Below are 22,792 nucleotides of genomic sequence, written 5' to 3' on the forward strand. Positions count from 1 at the left end.
GAAATCTGACAACAACTATCATAAATTTTGTTTCTAAACACAAACATCTTGACATTTTTTTTCAGGCTGGAATAGCCAACACAAAACAAAGAGTCACTAAAATGCTGGGCTGAAAATGGACAAACCCAGCAACTGGGCTGTTTTAACCCAGCAAATCCCAGCGATTGGGTTGTTTTAACCCAGTGACTGGACTGTTTTAACCCAGCAAATCCCAGCGAATGGGTTGTTTTATCCCAGTGACTGGGCTGTTTTAACCCAGCAAATCCCAGCGACTGGGTTGTTTTAACCCAGCAATTGGATTGTTTTAACCCATCAATTGGGTTGTTTTAACCTAGCAAATCCCAGCGAATGGGTTGTTTTATCCTAGCTATTGGGTTGTTTTAACCCAGCTACTTCGCTGTTTTTTACCCAGTGACTGGGCTGTTTTAACCCAGCAAATCCCAGCGACTGGGTTGTTTTAACCCAGCAATTGGATTGTTTTAACCCAGCAATTGGGTTGTTTTAACCCAGCGACTTGGCTGTTTTTTACCCAGTGACTGGGCTGTTTTAACCTAGCGATTGGGTTGTTTTAACCCAGCGACTTGGCTGTTTTTAACCCAGTGACTGGGCTGTTTTAACCCAGCAAATCCCAGCGAATGGGTTGTTTTATCCTAGCGATTGGGTTGTTTTAACCCAGCGACTTGGCTGTTTTTAACCCAGTGACTGGGCTGTTTTAACCCAGCAAATCCCAGCGAATGGGTTGTTTTATCCTAGCGATTGGGTTATTTTAACCCAGCGACTTGGCTGTTTTTAACCCAGTGACTGGGCTGTTTTAACCCAGCAAATCCCAGCGAATGGGTTGTTTTATCCTAGCGATTGGGTTGTTTTAACCCAGCGACTTGGCTGTTTTTAACCCAGTGACTGGGCTGTTTTAACCCAGCAAATCCCAGCGAATGGGTTGTTTTATCCTAGCGATTGGGTTGTTTTAACCCAGCGACTTGGCTGTTTTTAACCCAGTGACTGGGCTGTTTTAACCCAGCAAATCCCAGCGAATGGGTTGTTTTATCCTAGCGATTGGGTTGTTTTAACCCAGCGACTTGGCTGTTTTTAACCCAGTGACTGGGCTGTTTTAACCCAGCAAATCCCAGCGAATGGGTTGTTTTATCCTAGCGATTGGGTTGTTTTAACCCAGCGACTTGGCTGTTTTAACCCAGCAAATCCCAGCGAATGGGTTGTTTCATCCTAGCGATTGGGTTGTTTTAACCCAGCGACTTGGCTGTTTTTAACCCAGTGACTGGGCTGTTTTAACCCAGCAAATCCCAGCGAATGGGTTGTTTTATCCTAGCGATTGGGTTGTTTTAACCCAGCGACTTGGCTGTTTTAACCCAGCAAATCCCAGCGAATGGGTTGTTTTATCCTAGCGATTGGGTTGTTTTAACCCAGCGACTTGGCTGTTTTAACCCAGCAAATCCCAGCGAATGGGTTGTTTTATCCTAGCGATTGGGTTGTTTTAACCCAGCGACTTGGCTGTTTTTAACCCAGTGACTGGGCTGTTTTAACCCAGCAAATCCCAGCGAATGGGTTGTTTTATCCTAGCGATTGGGTTGTTTTAACCCAGCGACTTGGCTGTTTTTAACCCAGTGACTGGGCTATTTTAACCCAGCAAATCCCAGCGAATGGGTTGTTTTATCCTAGCGATTGGGTTGTTTTAACCCAGCGACTTGGCTGTTTTTAACCCAGCGACTTGGCTGTTTTAACCCAGCAAATCCCAGCGAATGGGTTGTTTTATCCTAGCGATTGGGTTGTTTTAACCCAGCGACTTGGCTATTTTTAACCCAGTGACTGGGCTGTTTTAACCCAGCAAATCCCAGCGAATGGGTTGTTTTATCCTAGCGATTGGGTTGTTTTAACCCAGCAACTTGGCTGTTTTTAACCCAGCGACTGGGCTGTTTTAACCCAGTGACTGGGCTGTTTTAACCCAGCAAATCCCAGCGAATGGGTTGTTTTATCCTAGCGATTGGGTTGTTTTAACCCAGCGACTTGGCTGTTTTTAACCCAGCGACTGGGCTGTTTTAACCCAGCAAATCCCAGCGAATGGGTTGTTTTATCCTAGCGATTGGGTTGTTTTAACCCAGCGACTTGGCTGTTTTAACCCAGCAAATCCCAGCGATTGGGTTGTTTTAACCCAGTGACTTGGCTGTTTTTAACCCAGCGACTTGGCTGTTTTTAACCCAGCGACTGGGCTGTTTTTAACCCAGTGACTGGGCTGTTTTAACCCAGCAAATCCCAGCGAATGGGTTGTTTTAACCCAGCGACTTGGCTGTTTTTAACCCAGCGACTTGGCTGTTTTTAACCCAGCGACTTGGCTGTTTTTAACCCAGCGACTTGGCTGTTTTTAACCCAGCGACTTGGCTGTTTTTAACCCAGCGACTTGGCTGTTTTTAACCCAGCGACTTGGCTGTTTTTAACCCAGCGACTGGGCTGTTTTAACCCAGTGACTGGGCTGTTTTAACCCAGCAAATCCCAGCGAATGGGTTGTTTTATCCTAGCGATTGGGTTGTTTTAACCCAGCGACTTGGCTGTTTTAACCCAGCAAATCCCAGCGAATGGGTTGTTTTATCCTAGCGATTGGGTTGTTTTAACCCAGCGACTTGGCTGTTTTTAACCCAGTGACTGGGCTGTTTTAACCCAGCAAATCCCAGCGAATGGGTTGTTTTATCCTAGCGAATGGGTTGTTTTATCCTAGCGATTGGGTTGTTTTAACCCAGCGACTTGGCTGTTTTTAACCCAGCGACTTGGCTGTTTTTAACCCAGCGACTTGGCTGTTTTTAACCCAGCGACTTGGCTGTTTTAACCCAGCAAATCCCAGCGAATGGGTTGTTTTATCCTAGCGATTGGGTTGTTTTAACCCAGCGACTTGGCTATTTTTAACCCAGTGACTGGGCTGTTTTAACCCAACAAATCCCAGCGAATGGCTTGTTTTATCCTAGCGATTGGGTTGTTTTAACCCAGCGACTGGGCTGTTTTAACCCAGTGACTGGGCTGTTTTAACCCAGCAAATCCCAGCGAATGGGTTGTTTTATCCTAGTGATTGGATTGTTTTAACCCAGCGACTTGGCTGTTTTTAACCCAGCGACTGGGCTGTTTTTAACCCAGCGACTGGGCTGTTTTAACCCAGCAAATCCCAGCGAATGGGTTGTTTTATCCTAGCGATTGGGTTGTTTTAACCCAGCGACTTGGCTATTTTTAACCCAGTGACTGGGCTGTTTTAACCCAGCAAATCCCAGCGAATGGCTTGTTTTATCCTAGCGATTGGGTTGTTTTAACCCAGCGACTGGGCTGTTTTAACCCAGTGACTGGGCTGTTTTAACCCAGCAAATCCCAGCGAATGGCTTGTTTTATCCTAGCGATTGGGTTGTTTTAACCCAGCGACTGGGCTGTTTTAACCCAGTGACTGGGCTGTTTTAACCCAGCAAATCCCAGCGAATGGCTTGTTTTATCCTAGCGATTGGGTTGTTTTAACCCAGCGACTGGGCTGTTTTAACCCAGTGACTGGGCTGTTTTAACCCAGCAAATCCCAGCGAATGGGTTGTTTTATCCTAGCGATTGGGTTGTTTTAACCCAGCGACTGGGCTGTTTTAACCCAGTGACTGGGCTGTTTTAACCCAGCAAATCCCAGCGAATGGGTTGTTTTATCCTAGTGATTGGATTGTTTTAACCCAGCGACTTGGCTGTTTTTAACCCAGTGACTGGGCTGTTTTAACCCAGCAAATCCCAGCGATTGGATTGTTTTATCCCAGCAAATGGGTTTGATTAATTATTATTCATTAAATGTATTAATAAATGTTCATTTCTAGCATATTTTGTGTTTATTTTAAGCAAGCAATAAAGTAATTTTTAAACAATAGTTGAGTTAAATAAAAACTACCCAGCATGTTGGGCAAACATTTAACCCAACTGCTGGGTTTGTCCATTTTTTTTTAACACAACTTGTGCTATTTTAACCCAGCGAATAGGTTTTTTTTTTACTCAGCAGTAGGGTTAAATGTTTGCCCAACATGCTGGGTAGTTTTTATTTAACTCAACTATTGTTTAAAAATTACTTTATTGCTTGCTTAAAATGAACCCAAAATATGCTAGAAATGAACAATTAATGTTGAATAATAATAAACAATAAAGATTTATTATCTTAATAATGTTTGCAGTTTGATTATTACTGTTTCCTCTAGTAATTATATGTCTGATTTTTAATTTCCAACTTATTATTGGTTCATTTAAACCAGACATAGAGTCATTTGTAAACAATAGTTGAGTTAAATAAAACTGTCCAGCATGTTGTGCAAACATGCCGCTGGGTTTGTCTATTTTTCCACCCAACTTGGGTTGTTTTTAACCCAGCATTTTTTAGTGTTCTTTAATTGGCATTGATGGTTCCAGAACTTTTAGCATCCATGGAATCTTTCCTGCACAAAAGAATAAATTGTTCTTCACTAAACAAAGAAATTGTTCTTTTAAGAACTATTGACTTAAAGCAAAGACTTTAGATATACAAAGATGGCAGTTACATTCAGCTTTTTTATTATCTTGCTCACTGTGGCACTATATTCAGTAAAGTTGCTCTGGAACATTTATTATTAGTGTTATTCAAATATATTAATTGCAAATATTTGCCTTAGTTTGGCTAGTATAATAACAAATTAGAGCTAATTATTGGATTTTGGAAACGGCATGTTGTCTTTATAGTATATTGCATTGCATATTTATCTCACACAAAATAAATGGGTCTATATACATTAAAACATAATAGCTACCCTCATATTTTGAGTGATTAGGGGCATCATCACAATTGAGGGTTCTTGGCATTAAAAAGTCTCAGGTATTCCAATGCATTTGTCTATCATCTATCACTTGAGTTGTTGGATGAATTCTGAAATGCATCAAGAGATAGTTCGGTTCATAATTTATTTGCTGTGTGTTTAGAGGTGTGTGTTGAGCTCTGTGAAGTCAGATAAGGACTGGCGTGTTTGGACCCGTGTTGCGCCACAGGGCGTGGCTGTGGGAATGCGGATCTTTCCATTTACTCGAAGGCTTTGCTGTTCTGGAAGTGTGTGGTGCCAACTCCGGTTCAGATGTTTGAGCGTACAGATTTGTGATGGGAGGTTTCGATTTAATTGCTTAAAATCAAATGTAAAAGAATCAGTCTTTAAACAAACACTGCGTTAGTGGAAAAGCCTATGAAACGCTGGCACAAAATAATTTTCCAAGTGCCGCGGAACTGGTACTCACACTCAGGGAATTTTAGGGAATTTGTGTTTGATATAAACGGAGAACTTTCACTTTCCTTTCAGTTCCTCCATCAAATGTCACAGGTGAGATGCCCGTCATAAAGCGTTCGGTCGCTGACTGCGGCGTATGTTACTGCCATAAAAGGCGTTTTGTGCCGTGTTTAAAGGAGGTGTGTCTGGAGGCTTTGGAATGTATGGGGAAGTTTGTGTGTAACACTGATAAAAAGTGCAATAAATGCTGAAATAGACATTTATGCCCATTATCACTGATTCATAAATATAAGTTTAGGAGGTGCAAGATTCTTTGTATTTTGTCAACTTTCTGCATGTTAGTCTGTTTGTATAAACTTACAGGGTAAATATAGATTTTGTCTAGGCATGAAATAATATTGTAGTTTTTAATTATTTATTTGTTTTTTATTTGACAATTTGGATAATATAGAACTTTTTTTCCATACTGAAAAAGTGTACATGCCAAAATTAATACATTTTAAAGAATCATAATCTGTTAAAAGGGTTGCTTCAGTGCCAATATAATGTGATTTTCATTCTGCAGTTTTTTTTCTATCATTATAAAGTAATAATAGCACTTTAATAATCCATCCATGAGTAATTTATATTTTATAGATATATTTTATATTATATTTTATTTATATTTTATATATACATAAACACATATACATACATAACACATTTATATATATATATATATATATATATATATATATATATATATATATATATATATATATATATATATATATATTTTTTTTTTCGAATTAAATGAATGGGCAAATCTGATGTGGTACTAAAATGTCGCCTAATAGAAACACTAAATCCATTAAACCGAGCTAAACTAAGTAACTCAACTAAATGACTTCCTCTTCCAGTTGTAGCCAGCTCATTCCAGTGCACTGTAAACGGCCGGACGGGACAGTCTCAGAAGGGGTCCGGAGACTCTATTGTGATCGTGAAATGGGGGGCGTTACATGCAAACAAAACACAGCGCGCGCTTCTGGACGCGTGTGTTCTCGTATATGCGCGTCCAGCAGAAGAACACACTGCGATCTGGACGCGCGTGACTTCAAAGTTTGTTTAGGACGCATAGCGATGTAAAATTGCCTGCTATGCGTGTGCTGAGATAGGCAAAAGAACAGCGCTGTCACGTACTACACGCCCGAATGCCCGCCCACTTCGCGCGCTTTGTATGTGTGTGCGCGCGCACATGTGGATAGGCGTGATCGTGGCATGAAATGTACAGGAGTTTGTGTCCACAGAGACGCGCTCAGGTAAGAGCTCAACTTATTTTCTCGTGTCTCGAGCTTTTCATTCACTGACACACTGTTGCGTTCGAGCGGAATGTCGCGCTTGTTACAAGTGTAGCGGTTTCTGGAGTTTAGAACGTTCAACAACTGCTACAGTGTTTCGGTGCTGAATGATACAATGTCGCTTCAGTTTCTGTTCAGTTGAACAGTTTCTCTTCTATTTTGGAATGCAACAAGATGAAGGGAGTGTGAGAGGTATCTGACGTGTCTTATAAGAAAGTTTGTGCTGAGTGAGTGTGTGTGTGTCTGTGTGTGTTTGTGTGTGTTTGCTGGAGTCCAGATCAGAGGGTGTGTTTAAATGAATCTGCATAATTGTGGGTAAAGGCTGCCCTCTTGCATGAGCTGTCATATTTAAAACTATTAGTTCAGCAAGGATTTTTTGGCTTTTTTTGGTTTTTAATGTACAAAAATAGCTGTAAATTATAGCTATAAATGCTGCTCCATGACAGTTATATATTCATCAACTCAAGATTCAAATAGCTTTATTGGCTCGGTAAAAAAAGGCTTTAAATTGCCAACGCATTGGTAACATTAATTTGACACATTTACACACACACACAATTAAAAAAATAAATAAAAAAATAACTTTTACTGTGATTTGATGGTCTGAAACGGTGTATACGTATGAATTTCTTTACAGAACTTCCATGTTAATTATTATTATTTATTTTTAGTGGGCTTTTTGGAAGGAAACAGATCCGTGTGTTCCCATGAGCTCTGGGCACCTGTGGAGTTTTTTTCACTTTCCTTTTCCTGTAAATCAAAGACCATCCTATTAGTCAGCTTGTAGCCGGAGATCAAGGTTGTGTCAGCGGGTGAGAACGGCACGGGTGAGCGACTCAACACCGCATGAGTTGCCATGGGTGTGTACACACATGCGCACACACACACACACACACACACACACACGGTGGCAGCCGCTGCTTTACACTGGATGGTAACAGAACGCAGCGTCTGCTGCGCTGATAACCTGTGCATGTGTTTGTTTTCCTAAATCTGCATGTTCATGCCTGTTTGCTCAACTATGTCTTGGACTCAACATTTTTTCTATCGAATTTTGCAAGTATTTGGACTCTGAGCAGGAAAAACGGCGAATGCTGAACATTCCTGAGAAAGGGTTGAGAAAGACTTTCGATCTGAGCAGAACTGAACACTGATATTATTTATTGTACAACACTGATCTGTGACCTTGCTGCTTGGATGAGCAATAACCAAGAAATAAGATACATGAATATAATACTAGAGATGTGCAAAACTATGTATTGGCAAGCTCAACTTTTTGACTGACTGGACTGGTCTTAAATGTCAATGTTATGCTACATGTTATAAATACACTACCAGTCAAAAGTGGAATAATTTAAGATTAATGTTTTTGAATCATCATATTAGAATGATTTGTGAAGGATCAGGAGTAATGGTGCTGAAAATTCAGCTTTGTTCACAGGACCGAATTACAGTGTTAATGGTTCTGTCATGACCTTTTGAAGAAATTTAAGATGATCTGGATAACCTCACTGATGCTCTTGTGTTCAGTGGGTTAGGTAACAAACACTACATTTCGTTGCAGTCTATTTTTGATCCCTGACTTCTGATCTTCTTTCTTTCAGACCGTGTGTCTCGTGAGCTGTCGCTGTGAGGTGCGAGACCCGTCGTGGTGAGGAGAGCTGGCGGAAAGCAGTCAAGACTAAATAAAAGCACACCTGCTGAGATAATGGTGAGTGACACGAGTCCGTCGTGAAGTCTGCAGAGTATGAAAGCTTGTTTCCGCCATTAAATAAAAAAGAAAAAAGATAATTGTGACTTTTATTCTTGCAAGTTTATTTCTCACAATTTAGAATTTTTTCTCAGAATTGCATTATATAAAGTCAGAATTGCGAGTTATAAAGTCTTACGTGATATAAAGTCAGAATTGCAAGTTATAAGCACAATTCTGAGGAAAAAAGTCAGAATTGTGAGATAAAAAGTCACAATTACCTTTTTTTTTAATTTTTTATTTAGTGACGGAAACCAGCATCCACAGCGGAGTGTTTGCAGTAACTTTTTGTCTGATTTGGGTTAGAAATATGAAATTTTGGCACTGTTTATGCAAGATTCAGGCAGCTGTTGCAAATTTCCAAGGGTCACCTGAGGATAAACCTACGGTTTATTTGGTTAGATATATTTTGTGTGCTTCAAATCCAATAATCCATCCCGAGTGTAGCACATGCTTTGGGCGCTGTGGTCTGTGCAGACCAAGGCAGATGGTAACGGTGCTCTTTGGCTTGATGCACACTACAGAAATGCCCTCCGGCTAAAGTGCAAGCCAAAACATCTTCTGTCACCTTTACGAAACAACCCTTCTTTTATTGGCAGATTCACGGAGTGAAGACTGATTTAGTGATTTTCCTGTCTTTAAATTGCATGTTGTACTCTGTGTTTATCCTGACCCCACGTTATTAACCGCCATGATGGCTTGCATTCCTTTCTCTTGCTGTTTTTCACTTCCCGCTCTTCTAGAGTGGACTTTCCTCATAAACTCCCATGCAGGAGTGAGCAGATGTTGGGAAGGTCTTTGATGTTTGCGTGTAAGAAATGTCAGGGAATGTTGATTCCTCAGCACATGCCTGCTCTAAACGCTGACGGATGCTGCTGGTTGACTTTGGTTGTCGTATTTGGAGTTTTATTAGATACCCTTTTGCTGCTTTTCAGTTTGAGGTTAATCATCTGAATCCATGAGCAAGGGTTATTTGAGTCTTTTAGGGCTGCATTTTACAAATGTTTAGACCTTAATGTATTATCATCTCAAACTAAACGGTGTCAGCATTAGAGCAATCTAGACCGTGTTTGGCTGTAGTTTTACTATGTTTTGACATAATCAGAGTTTCTATTCAGCCTTTCATAAATTAAGGCTTTAAATGGGAGCATAAATTCATAGAATTAAATGTTGCATGCACTACAAATACATAATATCTAAACATCCTTGTAACGAAACATAAAAAAAAACAAAAAAAAACAAACCGAGACCTTCTCTTACTTCCTAGGTTGTCTATGAAAGCCTGTAGACTGATTTTATGTGAAGGGATCGGGATGTTTTTGCCAGGAAAATTAATGGATGTGTCATTTACACACTCTCCCGAGAGCGTCTCTTCTGTATAATGACGCATGAAACGAATTCTTATACGATGTTCAGGTTAAAATACTAAAAGAGCCTTTCTGTACTGTAATGTCAATGTGTCATGCAAAGAAAAAGGTTTCATTCACACTACATTAATTCAAAAGTCTCACACATCCAGATTACAACGTATTTTTACTTCTAAGCAAAGAACAAAAAAAGAAAATGGACTGCAGTTCACTTAATGCCCACTGGTGTCACTAATGACAAGGGTTTCTGAATTGTAAATATAGCCTCTTTAAACACTATGTATATCTTTTGGAAGTTATATTTCCAAACTTTGAAGTGTTGCTAAAACAGCTCTTTGAGTTTCTTCCTTGGCATTTACATTTAGAGAACACATTGACGTATTGTGGTCAATTCAATTTATTCCTTAAATTTTCTTTAAAGGTGCCCAACAATGCTTTTTCACAAGATGTAATATAAGTCTAAGGTGTCTCCAGAATGTGTCTGTGAAGTTTCAGCTCAAAATATCCCATAGATTTTTTTTTAATTAATTTTTTTAACTGCCTATTTTGGGGCACCATTAACTATACACTGATTTTGGCAGCGCGCCGCCCCTTTAATTCGCCTGCTCCCTGCCACATGAGCTCTCGACTATATTACAGTGCATTTACAAAGTTCACACAGCTAATATAACCCTCAAATGGATCTTTACAAGATGTTCGTCATGCATACTGTATGCATGCTTCGAATTATGTGAGTAAAGTATTTATTTAGATGTTTACGTTTGATTCTGTATGAGTTTGAGGCTATGCTCTGTGGCTAACGGCTAATGTTACACTGTTGGAGAGATTTATAAAGAATGAAGTTGTGTTTATGAATTATACAGACTGCAAGTGTTTAAAAATGAAAATAGCGACGACTCTTGTCTCTGTGAATACAGTAAAAAACGATGGTAACTTTAACCACATTTAACAGTACATTAGCAACATGCTAATGAAACATTTAGAAAGGCAATTTACAAATATCACTAAAAATATCATGATATCATGGATCATGTCAGTTATTATTGCTCCATCTGCCATTTTTCGCTGTTGTTCTTGCTTGCTTACCTTGTCTGTGCACAGATCCAGACGTTAATACTGCCTTTCCTTGTCTAATGCCTTGAACATGAGCTGGCATATGCAAATATTGGGGTCATACATATTAATGATCCCGACTGTTACGTAACAGTCGGTGTGATGTTGAGATCCGCGTGTTTTCCGGAAGTCTTTTAAACAAATGAGATTTACATAAGAAGGAAGAAACAATGGGGTTTGAAACTCAGTGTATGTCTTTTCCATATACTGAACTCTTGTTATTCAACTATGCCGAGGTAAATTCAAATTTTGATTCTAGGGCACCTTTAAATTATCATGTATGAGGCCATGTTCAAGTGGCTGTGTGATACGGTGTATTATACCCAAAGAACACCTTTATATCTGTGGTAAAACTAAAGTAGAGTGCCTAAAACCCTCTTTATCATGATAAGATCAATATAACATGCATAGCTTTGATAATAAGTAATAATATCATTTAATAATCTGAATAAACAGTTCTTCCACTAAGTAATATCAGTTCATTAGCCAATCAGTAGAATTCAGCTGATGTTTGGTCAAGGGATGGAAATCGTTAGGAATTCAATGATTCCGATTTCTCTTGATGGTTCCGTAATGATTTCATAAAAAAAAATTGATTACTTCTAGTAAACTTCTTTTTGTTTGGTGTTCCATAGAATGTGGGCGTTCAAGAACTGTTATCAGAACCGAACTTGGAGTTGTGGATGTATGCTCCTGATTTTACCTTTATTCAGTTTCTGTGAGCAGAGCCGTGAAAAGCCGTGGCTGTAGTTGGGTTTTCCATTATGTTGTGGCACTCTGAGCGAGTGAACGCGTCCCCTCGATGCTCATTAAACACTTAGTGCGCTCCGTAAACAAAGCACAGCCTGTGCCTCGTCTTCCTTGAGACCGGTTGTAAACCTCAATGCTCAAGAGTGAACTGCACTGCACTGCGGCCCATCCAGAGCAAAGCTCGTGCCAAGAGCTGCTCATAAACTCTTAGTAGAAGCCATGTTGTTGTCTCATTGCGATGGAACCAGAACCTGCCCAATGCAGTTGCCCTTTTCCTAGTAACTAATTGGTCGGTGTGAGCGGATGGGAAGCCTGGGCCTGATGCCGGTTCTGTGTTCCGGTCGAGTGGAGACGGTCAATGGTTCTCACTGGCCCGTTGCGGTCACAGTTTCCATTGTGTTGTGCTCTTTAATTGTCTGGGGAACAAAGTGGCTGGAAAATGTTTGTGTGAAGATGTTCTGAATGTGATAATTTGGACTGTTTTTATTATTGAATGTTCTCTTGAGACTCCGTTTGGTAAATTAGCTAGTGTTTTTTTCTTGTTGTTGTTGTTATTTTAAGAACGTTTCTACATGATTCTCATGATAGTTTTCTGTTGAGGATAGAAAACATGGTTTCCATTCTTATCCATTCAGAATCTGAGCTAATATAATCAGTATAGAGTGCTGTAGTGATGTATTTTTGTAAACCAAAACCTGGAATCGAGTTTAAAGGCAGGAACACACCGAGCTGATGGTTGGCCGTTGGGTAGTTTGTTCGTTGGTCGACTAAGTTTTCTCAGTGTGTTCTGCACCGTCGGCTGAAGTTGGTCCTCGTCTGCTTTTTTTCGGCCGATTCAACATGTTGATTCAGCATCGGAGCTCGTCGGGCCATCTGATCATTCTGATTGGCTGTTCAGCTACTGCCACCTGCTGGTACGGAAAGGCATTTCATCTTAATGAAACGGACGTGCTGCTTGGCCGTCGGTTTGGTGTGTCAGGGCAACTTTGGACCCAGAACCTGCAGTCTGATTTCGTCGCCACTAGTTTGTCTGCGTCGGCTTGGTGTTTTCCTGCCTTTAGGCCTTCCAGTTTCATCGTCCTCAACTTTTTAATGGGTTTTTGAAGGGTTAAAGGGTTAGTTCACCCAAAAATGAAAATTATCCCATAATTTAATCACCATCAAGCCATCCTAGCTGTATATGACTTTCTTCTTTCAGTCAAACACATCAGAGTTATATTAAAAATATCCTGGCTCTTCCAAGCTTTATAATGAATAAAAGATTGAAACTATATTTATCAGTTTGAAGTGCCCTAACAGGTAGCAGTCCTGTTGGATGAGGAAGATCCATTCTGATCTGCTCTGATGAATAGATCCGTTTAGATCCAACTCTGATGGACGACAACAACAAAAAACTCCCTGAGACTTCCTAGCTCTTCCATCCAGATAGCAAAATTCTGTTTTTACTGTTATTTCTATTCCTTATGTTCTATTTTTATTATTCTTTTTTATGTAAAGCACTTTGAATTACCATTGTGTATGAAATGTGCTATACAAATAAAATTGCCTTGCCTTGCCTTGCCTAATGTGAGTGAATGGGGGTTGAGATTTTTAAGCCCCAAAAAATTTTTTTTATTATTAAAATGAACTAAATAATTAAAAGATGAGAAGGGAATAACGAGAAAGAAGAAGGGTAAAAGTACCAGGTCTATTGTAGTTCTTAAGTAATCAATTTAAAGTATTTGCAAATATTTTTTTTTTTAAATATTCACTCTTATTTGTATGTCTAATATGTCAAAAACGCAAAACGTTTCTTGTCTCGTCACATTCAGTTATGAATTACATTAATCACATCATTTTAATTAAATAATATTTGTTTTAATCCAAAATGGCGAAATTTCATAAAACTGTTGACTAGTTTGCATCACTGGATATTGCTGTCGGTCCCTGAATATTTCAATCATAAAATAGTCGTCAAATATTAAAAGTTTAAATAATAGTCTAATATTATATATAAAATGTTTAATATAGTTTATTATTCAAATATGAAACTTTGATCTGACTGGCCAGCTCACTCATTTTTGGGTGAACTATCCCTTTAAAGCTGTGGCGAGTCCTACCAGTCTGGTCTGAAATAGTCTGAATATAAGAACTTATTATAAGTGTACCATAATGATTCAGGATAAGACAAAAACATGGTTTGGAAAATGGATTCATGTTGTATATTCTCATTATATCATTTTTGTAAAAATTTTTAACACCAAAAAAGTTGCGGACTGCAGCTTTGAGAATTGACTCCTTTCAATATTTGAGTATGAATTTGAATCAAATTGGCTGCGGAAACGCACAGGAAATTCATATTTGAATTCTAATTCTGCATCTGTTTCAATTCAAGTTCAGTTCAGGATAAAGCGTTTTGTTGAGGTGAGTTTTCCCATAGGTGTGTCTGTCATTCCTACACCTGAAAAACAATCGTCCTGCACGGTCTGTTCCTGATCAGATGTATTTTGTCTCCTTTCACTCTCATTGAGCCACGCTTTATAAAGCGTAAAATAAACGCATCGGTGTTGAGTTCAGCCGTGCAGGTTTTATTCAGTAGGGTATTGTGTGGTAAGAGACAAGAAGGATCTTTTACCTTGTTTTTGTCCGTATGAAGGTGGGGCTGAACACGCCACGCCGCATGATGTCACTCTGAGCTCACCTGTGTGTGTCTGTATGGAAACATGTACCTGACGGAGGAACTGGGTACAGTTTCACTGAGTTGTTTTATGGCCTCATTCGCTGCAGACTGATTCCAGTGAGTTTCCATGAAGGTACTGTACACTGATCTATGAAAACAGCTCCATCCATCGCTCTGGAGCATACTGTTGTGCTATCACTCCGTCTGTCTGTCGTTCTATCCTTCATTCTGTCATTCTATCATTCTATGTCGTTCTATCGTTCATTCTATTGGCCTGTCGTTCTATCTGTCATTCTGTTGTTCTATCAGCTGTTTTTATCTGTTGTTTTTTCTGTCATTCTGTCATTGTATCATTCCATCTGTCCTTAAATCATTCTATCATTCTGTCTGTCTGTTGTTCTGTCGTTCTCTGTCGTTCTATCGTTCTATCCAGCTAGCGTTCTATCTCTATTTGTTGTTCTTTCATTTTATTCTATCTGCCGTTCTTTTATTTTATCTGTCATTCTTTCATAATATCATTCTATCATTCTATTGTTCTATTTGTCATTCTTTCATTCTATCTGTCGTTCTTTCATTTTGTCATTCTTTTGTTCTCTTTCTGTTGTTTTATTCTTTCGTTCTATCTGTCGTTCTGTTGTAATACCGTTCTATCATTCTATCTGTCATTCTAGCATTCTATCAGCTGTTTTTATCTGTTGTTTTTTTCTTTTGTCATTCTATCTGTCCTTAAATCATTCTATCGTTCTGTCATTCTCTCTGTCAGTCTATCGTTCTGTCATTCTATCCAGCTAGTGTTCTATCTCTATTTGTTGTTCTTTCATTCTATTCTATCTGCCGTTCTTTTGTTTTATGTCATTCTTGCGTTCTATCATTAGTTCTATCGTTCTATCTGTCATTCTTTCATAATATCATTCTATCATTCTATTGTTCTATCTGTCATTCTTTCATTCTATCATTTTATCTGTCGTTCTTTCATTTTGTCATTCTTTTGTTCTCTTTCTGTTGTTTTATCTGCCATTCTTCCGTTCTGTCATTCTAGCATTCTATCAGCTGTTTTTATCTGTTTTTCTGTCATTCTATCTGTCCTTAAATCATTCTGTCACTCTGTCGTTCTCTCTGTCGGTCTACCGTTCTATCCAGCTAGCGTTCTATCTCTATTTGTTGTTCTTTCATTCTATTCTATCTGTCATTCTTTTGTTCTGTCTGTCGTTCTATCATTCTGTCATTCTTGCGTTCTATCTGTCATTCTATTGTAATATCATTCTATTGTTCTAACTGTCATTCTTTCATTCTATCATTCATTCTATCATTCTACATTCTATGTCTGTCCGAGTTTTTATTTTAGTTTTTGTGTAATAATGGTGTTTTGATCAGTCTACTTTGATGTATTTTTATTATATATTACTCAGAATGATGGCCTCAGAATGTAGTTGCACTTGATGAATGATTGCGACAGTAAGTGTTGCTCTAGTGGATCACACAGTTAAGAGTCAATTGTTGGTGTTTTTGTAAGTCTCTGTCATGCGTTTGTGTCACATGCTCATCAGGTTACAGGGAACGACGTGTACGTGAGACGTGTTTTGTGCCGAAAGGTCAATCTGTCTGTGGCAGGGTGTCCACCTTTACTAAATATAGCTGTCCTGGGGTCAGAAGGCCACGTCTGCATGCAGCGATTCACATACACAACCTCCATCTGTGTGTGTATATATATATATATATATATATATATATATATATATATAATTTATATATAAATATATATTATAATATACAGTACAGGGATCATGTGACACTGAAGACTGGAGTAATGATGCTGAAAATTCAGCTTTGCATCACAGGAATAAATTACTTTGTCAAATATATTTAAATAGTACACAGTTATTTTAAATTGTAATATTTCACAATATTACTGTTTTTACTGTATTTTTAATTAAATAAATTTACATTTTACATTTACATTTAGTCATTTAGCAGACGCTTTTATCCAAAGCGACTTACAAATGAGAGTAGTAGAATCAATTAAATCAACATGAGAACAGCAGTGTATAAGTGCTGAGTGAAGTCACAGTTATGTCAGTAAAGTGCTCATAGCGAATTTTTTTTTTTTTTTTTTTTTTTTTTTTTTTAAATAAATAAATACACAGATAGGAGAAGAATATTAGTCAAGGTAAGTGCTACTACTACTGGGTCAAGTGCTGACGAAAAAGATACGTCTTTAGCATTTTTTTGAAAATGGCTAGAGACTCGGCTGCTCGGATAGAGCGTGGTAGGTCATTCCACCAGCCAGGAACAGTCCCGGAGAAGGTCCGTGAGAGTGATTTTGTGCCCCTATGTGATGGCACCACAAGGCGCCGTTCACTTGCAGAACGCAGGTTTCTGGAGGGCGCGTAAGTCTGAAGTAGTGAGTTAAGGTATAGCGGTGCAGAGCCAGCTGTCGTTCTGTAAGCAAACATCAGAGCCTTGAATTGGATGCGAGCAGCTACTGGCAGCCAGTGCAGACTGATGAAGAGAGGAGTGACGTGCGCTCTCTTCGGTTCGTTGAAGACCAGTCTTGCTGCAGCATTTTGGATCAGTTGTAGAGGCTTGATAGTGCATGCTGGAAGGCCAGCCAAGAGAGCATTACAGTAGTCCAGTCTGGATAGAACAAGAGCTTGGACAAGAATTTGTGTGGAATGTTCAGATAGGAAGGGTCTAATCTTCCTGATGTTGTACAAGGCAAATCTGCAGGACCGGGTCGTTGCTGCAACATGATCTGTGAAGGTTAGACCAGCATCCATCACCACTCCAAGGTTTCTGGCTGTCCTGGAAGGAGTGATGGTTGAAGACCCAAGTTGAACTGAAAGGTTGTGATGAAGTGTTGGGTTTGCACCGATCACAAGCAGTTCCGTTTTTGCAAGGTTGAGTTGGAGGTGGTGGTCCTTCATCCAGGCAGAAATGGCTGTCAGGCAGGCTGTGATGCGACCAGCAACCGTCGGATCATCTGGTTGGAATGAGAGGTAGAGTTGTGTGTCATCAGCATAACAGTGATGGGAGAAACCATGATCCTGAATGACCGATCCTAGTGATGACGTGTAGATGGAGAAGAGAAGTGGACCAAGCACAGAGCCCTGAGGTACCCCAGTAGCAAGATGATGTGACTTGGACACCTCACCTCTCCAAGATACCCTGAAGGACCTACCTGAGAGGTAAGACTCGAACCACTGGAGCGCGGTTCCCGTGATGCCCTTCGACATGAGTGTAGACAGGAGGATCTGGTGGTTCACTGTGTCAAAGGCAGCAGACAGGTCCAGCAAGATGAGTACTGATGATTTTGAAGATGCTCGTGCCAGTCTCAGGGCTTCAGTGACTGAGAGCAGGGCAGTCTCAGTAGAGTGGCCACTCTTGAAACCAGACTGGTGGTTGTCAAGGAGGTTGTTCTGTGAGAGATAAGTAGACAGTTGGTTGAATACAACTCTCTCAAGTGTCTTAGCAATGAAAGGAAGAAGGGATACTGGTCTGTAGTTTTCTAAAAGAGCTGGATTCAGAGTGGGTTTCTTAAGCAGTGGGGTAATCCTAGCCTGCTTAAAAGCTGTGGGAAATGTTCCAGTGTGAAGGGAGGAATTGATAATGTGAGTGAGTGCAGGTAGAATTGAGGAGGAGATGGCCTGAAGAAGAGGAGTGGGGATAGGGTCTAGCGGACAGGTAGTAGGGTGATTGGAAAGAATGAGTTTGGAAACATCTGCCTCAGAAAGCATGGAGAAGGAGGGGAGAATTTGTGTGTTTTCAATTAAGATGTTCTTGTCAGTGTGTGGTGTGGAGAATTGGCCGCTGATGGTTGTTATTTTATGTGTGAAGAAAGTGGCAAAGTCATCAGCTGTAAGAACTGATGTGGGAGGGAGGGGAGGAGGGCAAAGAAGAGAAGAGAAGGTTTTGAAAAGTGTTCGGGAGTCATTTGAGTTGTTAATTTTAGTGTGATAGTATAAATAAATAAATGTAGCCTTGGTGAGCAGACGAAACTTCTTTTAAAAACATTAAAAATCTTAGTGCTTCCAAACTTTTGGGCTGTAATGTGTGTGTGTATATATATATATATATATATATACACCCTAACCCATATATATATATATATATATATATATATATATATATATATATATATATATATATATATATATATATATATATATATATAATATATACTAGTGATCGACCGATGTATTGGTTTACCGATATTTAAGCATTTTTCCATAATCGGGTATCGGTTTTGTAATATCGGATTTGCCGATTTACGGTGCCATCTTGTGGCCGTTTTGACACTTCCTCCGTCTGAGGAGATCAGTCAACAACAACTCAGTGCACAGGTAAAGTATATGTTCTGCTTGGTTTGCTTTAATTAATCAACTTTATTTAACATAACAGACATGCACAAATGAGATCTGAGACATAAATTCCTGATATAGTTAATTTATGCAGCTTGTTTCTAAACAATTGAGACAAACTCATTGAGTCACGTAGTGTAATTCGTCATGTCCTGCCCCAATAAAGACGTAACTTTACATGAGTTAAATAAAACAGACGTGAATGAGTGCATGTTGAAAATAAAAGCGCTGAATTTAATTCTCTATCTGTTGTATTTGCTCACCGTTAGGCTAGAAGAAAAAGTTCGTTCATATTGCCTAGCAACTGACGGATGATCAGGAGGCTTAAGCACGGCCACTGAATGAAACTTTTGACAAGATTATCTTGTTTAAACACCCTAGATTATATTATAATTTACTACATAACAATTATTTAGCTAATACACATATAAATATAGCCTACCGCTTTGTGGAAATTAATTATTTATTATCTCCATGCACGATCGCGGTTGATTAAGTCAAACAGCACTTTGTCAGTTGGCATTTCATGATTTAACGTTAGATTAAATTTAGATCATAAAATGCCAGCTGACAAGTGCTGTTTAACTTTATTAGATTATATAATCATTTGATTTACTACATAACCATTTTTTAGTTAATACAAATCTAAATAAATGCAGCTCTGTGGAAATTATTTAGTATCTCCACACGCGATCGCGGTTGAGTAGCCCAATTTATAGTTTTGTGTAAATGCATAGATAACTTACAGCACTTTTTTAGAAAGCATTTCATGATCTAGACCAGTGGTCACCAACCTTTTTAAGCCCAAGATCCCTGACCTCGACCTTTATGAAAGACAAGATCTACTTGATAGAAAAAGACAGCCCAGATTGTATTTAATATTTTTTTTTTCGTGGCCAATTTAGATTCTGATTTATTTATTTATTTTTACAAGCAAATTGGCCGATTCTCATACTGGTTGCAGATATTTATTATTAGCATTATTATAAACAAAAATACATAGCCATTTCAAATTAGAGGGAACCACTGCTTTTTAATCACAATCCAAACAAAGATGCTATCACATTGCATGAGCATTTTTTTATTTTTTATTTGAATTAATTGAGATTTAATTTCAAGATTTAAAGCAAAAACACAACGGTCTGACTTTATCTTTGTGAAATTATATGCTACACAAAAAAGCTTGAAACAAAAACAGCAGACAGGCTGAATGAGACGCAAATTCACTCTCTGACAGCAGGTGGCGCTTATGGAGCACCAGTGATACAGTGTTTCCTTGGTTACCGCTGTGTAAACAAAGCTGAACTGCGCCAAAGTAGGTGCGTTCCATTCGACCGTAAGTGGACTGCGAAGTGGACTTCACAGGGTATTTCGCCATCTTAAGTGAGATTCCATTCCGAATGGAGCGAACATGTTCAGTACGAAGGGCACTGCGAATGGCATAGGGAATAAGGGAACATCGATGCTTCACTTCACAGGAAGTAGAGAGGTAAAATTACCCAACTGTCATTGCGCACCGCGTCACCAGTCAGAACTTCGATGGAGCAGAGCCGCTGAAAGAATTATTAAACGGCTCTCTGATGGAGGAATTTACATTTGAATTTTGATTATTCATAAATATTGTTATTATACGAACGAAAATATGAGGTTATGGCAATGAGTGTTGCATATTTTATTGTATGAATAAGCCTGACAAAGTAAAAGTGTTGAAAAGCAGCTGAGGCTCTGTCATTTTTTATTTTACTTTATTTACCTCAGAAGTGTTTATGCAGCTGCACGTGGAAAAGAAAGCGCACGAGATGAGACCCAGATGGTGGATTAAGAATACATAGCTACAGTTAACCAAATTATAATTTATTTTCATTTGGCATGACAGTTACAGCTTCAAATCTGTTAAGGGTCAATTTTAAATTCGAAAGTAAATTAAAATATTTATTTGTTATATCATAATTTGCGCAACACCGTCGTTGACTTTCTTTGACGTTTGCAGGGCGTTCCAAATTAGTGATTATTACCAGCGAAGTCCACTTAAACTGATATACCGTGCTCAGGGAGTACAGAGCAGTGAACACTGCGTAGGGCCTGTCGAATGGAACGCAGCTAGTGTCTTTGACTGCGCTAATAATTAGCTACTTTATTCGGAGGTAAGAGGAAAATAAAATGCCATTACCATCGATTTTTTTCTGAAGACAGTAATTCCTTTTAGAGATGTCATTCACATTCATGTAACCCTAACCCCTAATTCAATATTTATATTTTCTTCCTATATTTCGAGCATCGTGAACAGTGAGCTGCTCTGCCTGCTAAGTTACAGAATTGTCTCCTCTTCGCGTCCGTCTTCAGCGTCTCTGGCCTCTTGTTTACGGCCGTTTACCGACTCAGACATGATGTGGGCTATTTACCTTTATCTGTCTGTCCTAGTAGCTCCAGAAAAAAAAAAAAAAACAGAAAAATAAATACAAAAATACAGTACAAAGACTGGAGAAATGTAATGTATTTTTGCACTCATATTTCTGTTGTTTCCGCGAGCTACTGGAACAGTGATAAAGATCGACCGGTCGATCGCGATCGACGGGTTGGCGACCACTGATCTAGACCGACAAAACATAATAATTAATAACACTAGTTGGAAAATGCAATGATATATGCTGTTTTGTTTGTTACTTTCCTGACAATGTTATATATTCCAGCTAATATTATTCAGTAAAGTTTTTTTTTTTTTTTTTGTATGCAAGAAGGGAGTGATTGTTATAAATAAAATGGTTTGTTCAGCTCATTTGTGTTGTAATAATTGTCAAAAACAGAAGTATAACAGTAAATAAATATCGGTTCTGCATATCGGTTATCGGGTACATAAACATGCAAATAATCGGTATCGGTTATAAAAAATCAATATCGGTCGATCACTAATATATACATATATATATATATATATTACATACATACATACAGTACAGCCCAAAAGTTTGGAACCACTAAGAGTTTTAATGTTTTTAAAAGTTTCGTCTGCTCACCAAGGCTGTATATATAATGTAAGTGTGCTGAATACACTTGTGTTGCAGTTAGATGCTCATGGTGTAGTATTTCGGGCGTGCGTGGTTGTCATGTGGTAGAGTCGTGACTTAATATGTCTTAAAGAGCTTAAATCATTCATTCTCTTCCTCTGTGTCACGACAGCAGAGATTCCCTGTGCAATGCCGTCTCAACCTTCACTTTCACGTTAAATCAGACGGAAAAAACGTTATTTTACATAGTTCCTTTAAATCAAGCTTCTTACAATGCTCACACAAAAATACAAAACGTGTATTTTTGTGTACATGTGAGAATAAAATCAATTAAAAGCTATCCTAGAAATATGTTATTGATTTATAAAATATATTTTTCATTTTAGTGGGATATTGATTTAAAATTCACCCTTTTGTTGACTTAAAGGAGGTATAATGTTAGTTAGAAAAATAACTAATATGATTTTCCATGTGTTTGAAATTGTGCGTTTTTAATATTTAATTCAATAAGAAAGACGTATTTGATGTGGACATAATGTTCTGCGTGGTAAGAATGACCCTCGGGAACAGCACATCGTGGCACGTTCGTCACGCTCTGAGCGTTTTGGAGTCTCTCTTAGAGACGGGACTCTGAGGTACAGCACGTCCTTTTAGTGCAGACAGCGTTGCATGCTGGGAAATTTGCTGAGCGAGTCTCCCTCAGCATGTTACAATGGAGACGGACGGTGCTCGGAGGGAGGGAGGGGAGATGCTGAAGAATGCTGTGTCACTGGTGCCGCTGCGTATTCTCTCTCTCTCTGTGTTTGTCGGTGTCTCTCGCTCATCGTGACTGCTCGCTGATGCGTCCCCTCCCCCCGCGCTGCAGCCATGCAGCACATCGCAGCAAATCAAGAGACCAAACTGACACTGAAGGATGTGTTAATGTGATCAGCCTGTGACTTGTGTTGCTAGTGATGCTTTATTACATGTGTTTCCTTTTGTGTGTATGTGTTTGTGTGCTAGGGATGGAAATCTTAAGCAGTGTAACGTGCACCAAGGTCTTGGGTTCGGTTCCCAGGGAATTCATGAACTGATAAAATGTAACGAAAGCGGATTTGGATTAAAGGATCTGCCAAATGCATAAATATAAATATAAAATTTAATGAGTTTTATAAATGAAATAATATAAGACTAATATTAAAATGATTATAAACATTTA

The 22,792-nt window shown here is 38.9% G+C and overlaps 1 protein-coding gene across 8 annotated transcripts in view; it reads left to right on the forward strand.

Annotated features, from left to right (window-relative positions):
* The window catches only part of mtmr4 (myotubularin related protein 4), an 81,693-nt gene that overhangs the window by 8,825 nt on the left and 50,076 nt on the right, over positions 1–22,792 (forward strand). For 3 of the 8 annotated variants that reach the window (XM_067405855.1, XM_067405861.1, XM_067405862.1), the window contains exon 2: positions 8,197–8,303. Coding sequence is in view for 3 of the 8 variants with exons in the window: in XM_067405862.1 (XP_067261963.1) it covers positions 8,301–8,303 (3 nt within the window). In the remaining 5 variants the exon portion in view is untranslated. Of the gene's footprint in view, positions 1–6,215; positions 6,554–6,910; positions 7,453–8,196; positions 8,304–22,792 lie in introns of those variants that run through there. The other 5 variants (XM_067405856.1, XM_067405864.1, XM_067405858.1 and 2 more) reach the window with 5 other exon arrangements.

Source organism: Chanodichthys erythropterus, chromosome 13 (genome assembly GCF_024489055.1).
Source record: "Chanodichthys erythropterus isolate Z2021 chromosome 13, ASM2448905v1, whole genome shotgun sequence".
NCBI classification, from domain to species: Eukaryota; Metazoa; Chordata; class Actinopteri; order Cypriniformes; family Xenocyprididae; genus Chanodichthys; species Chanodichthys erythropterus.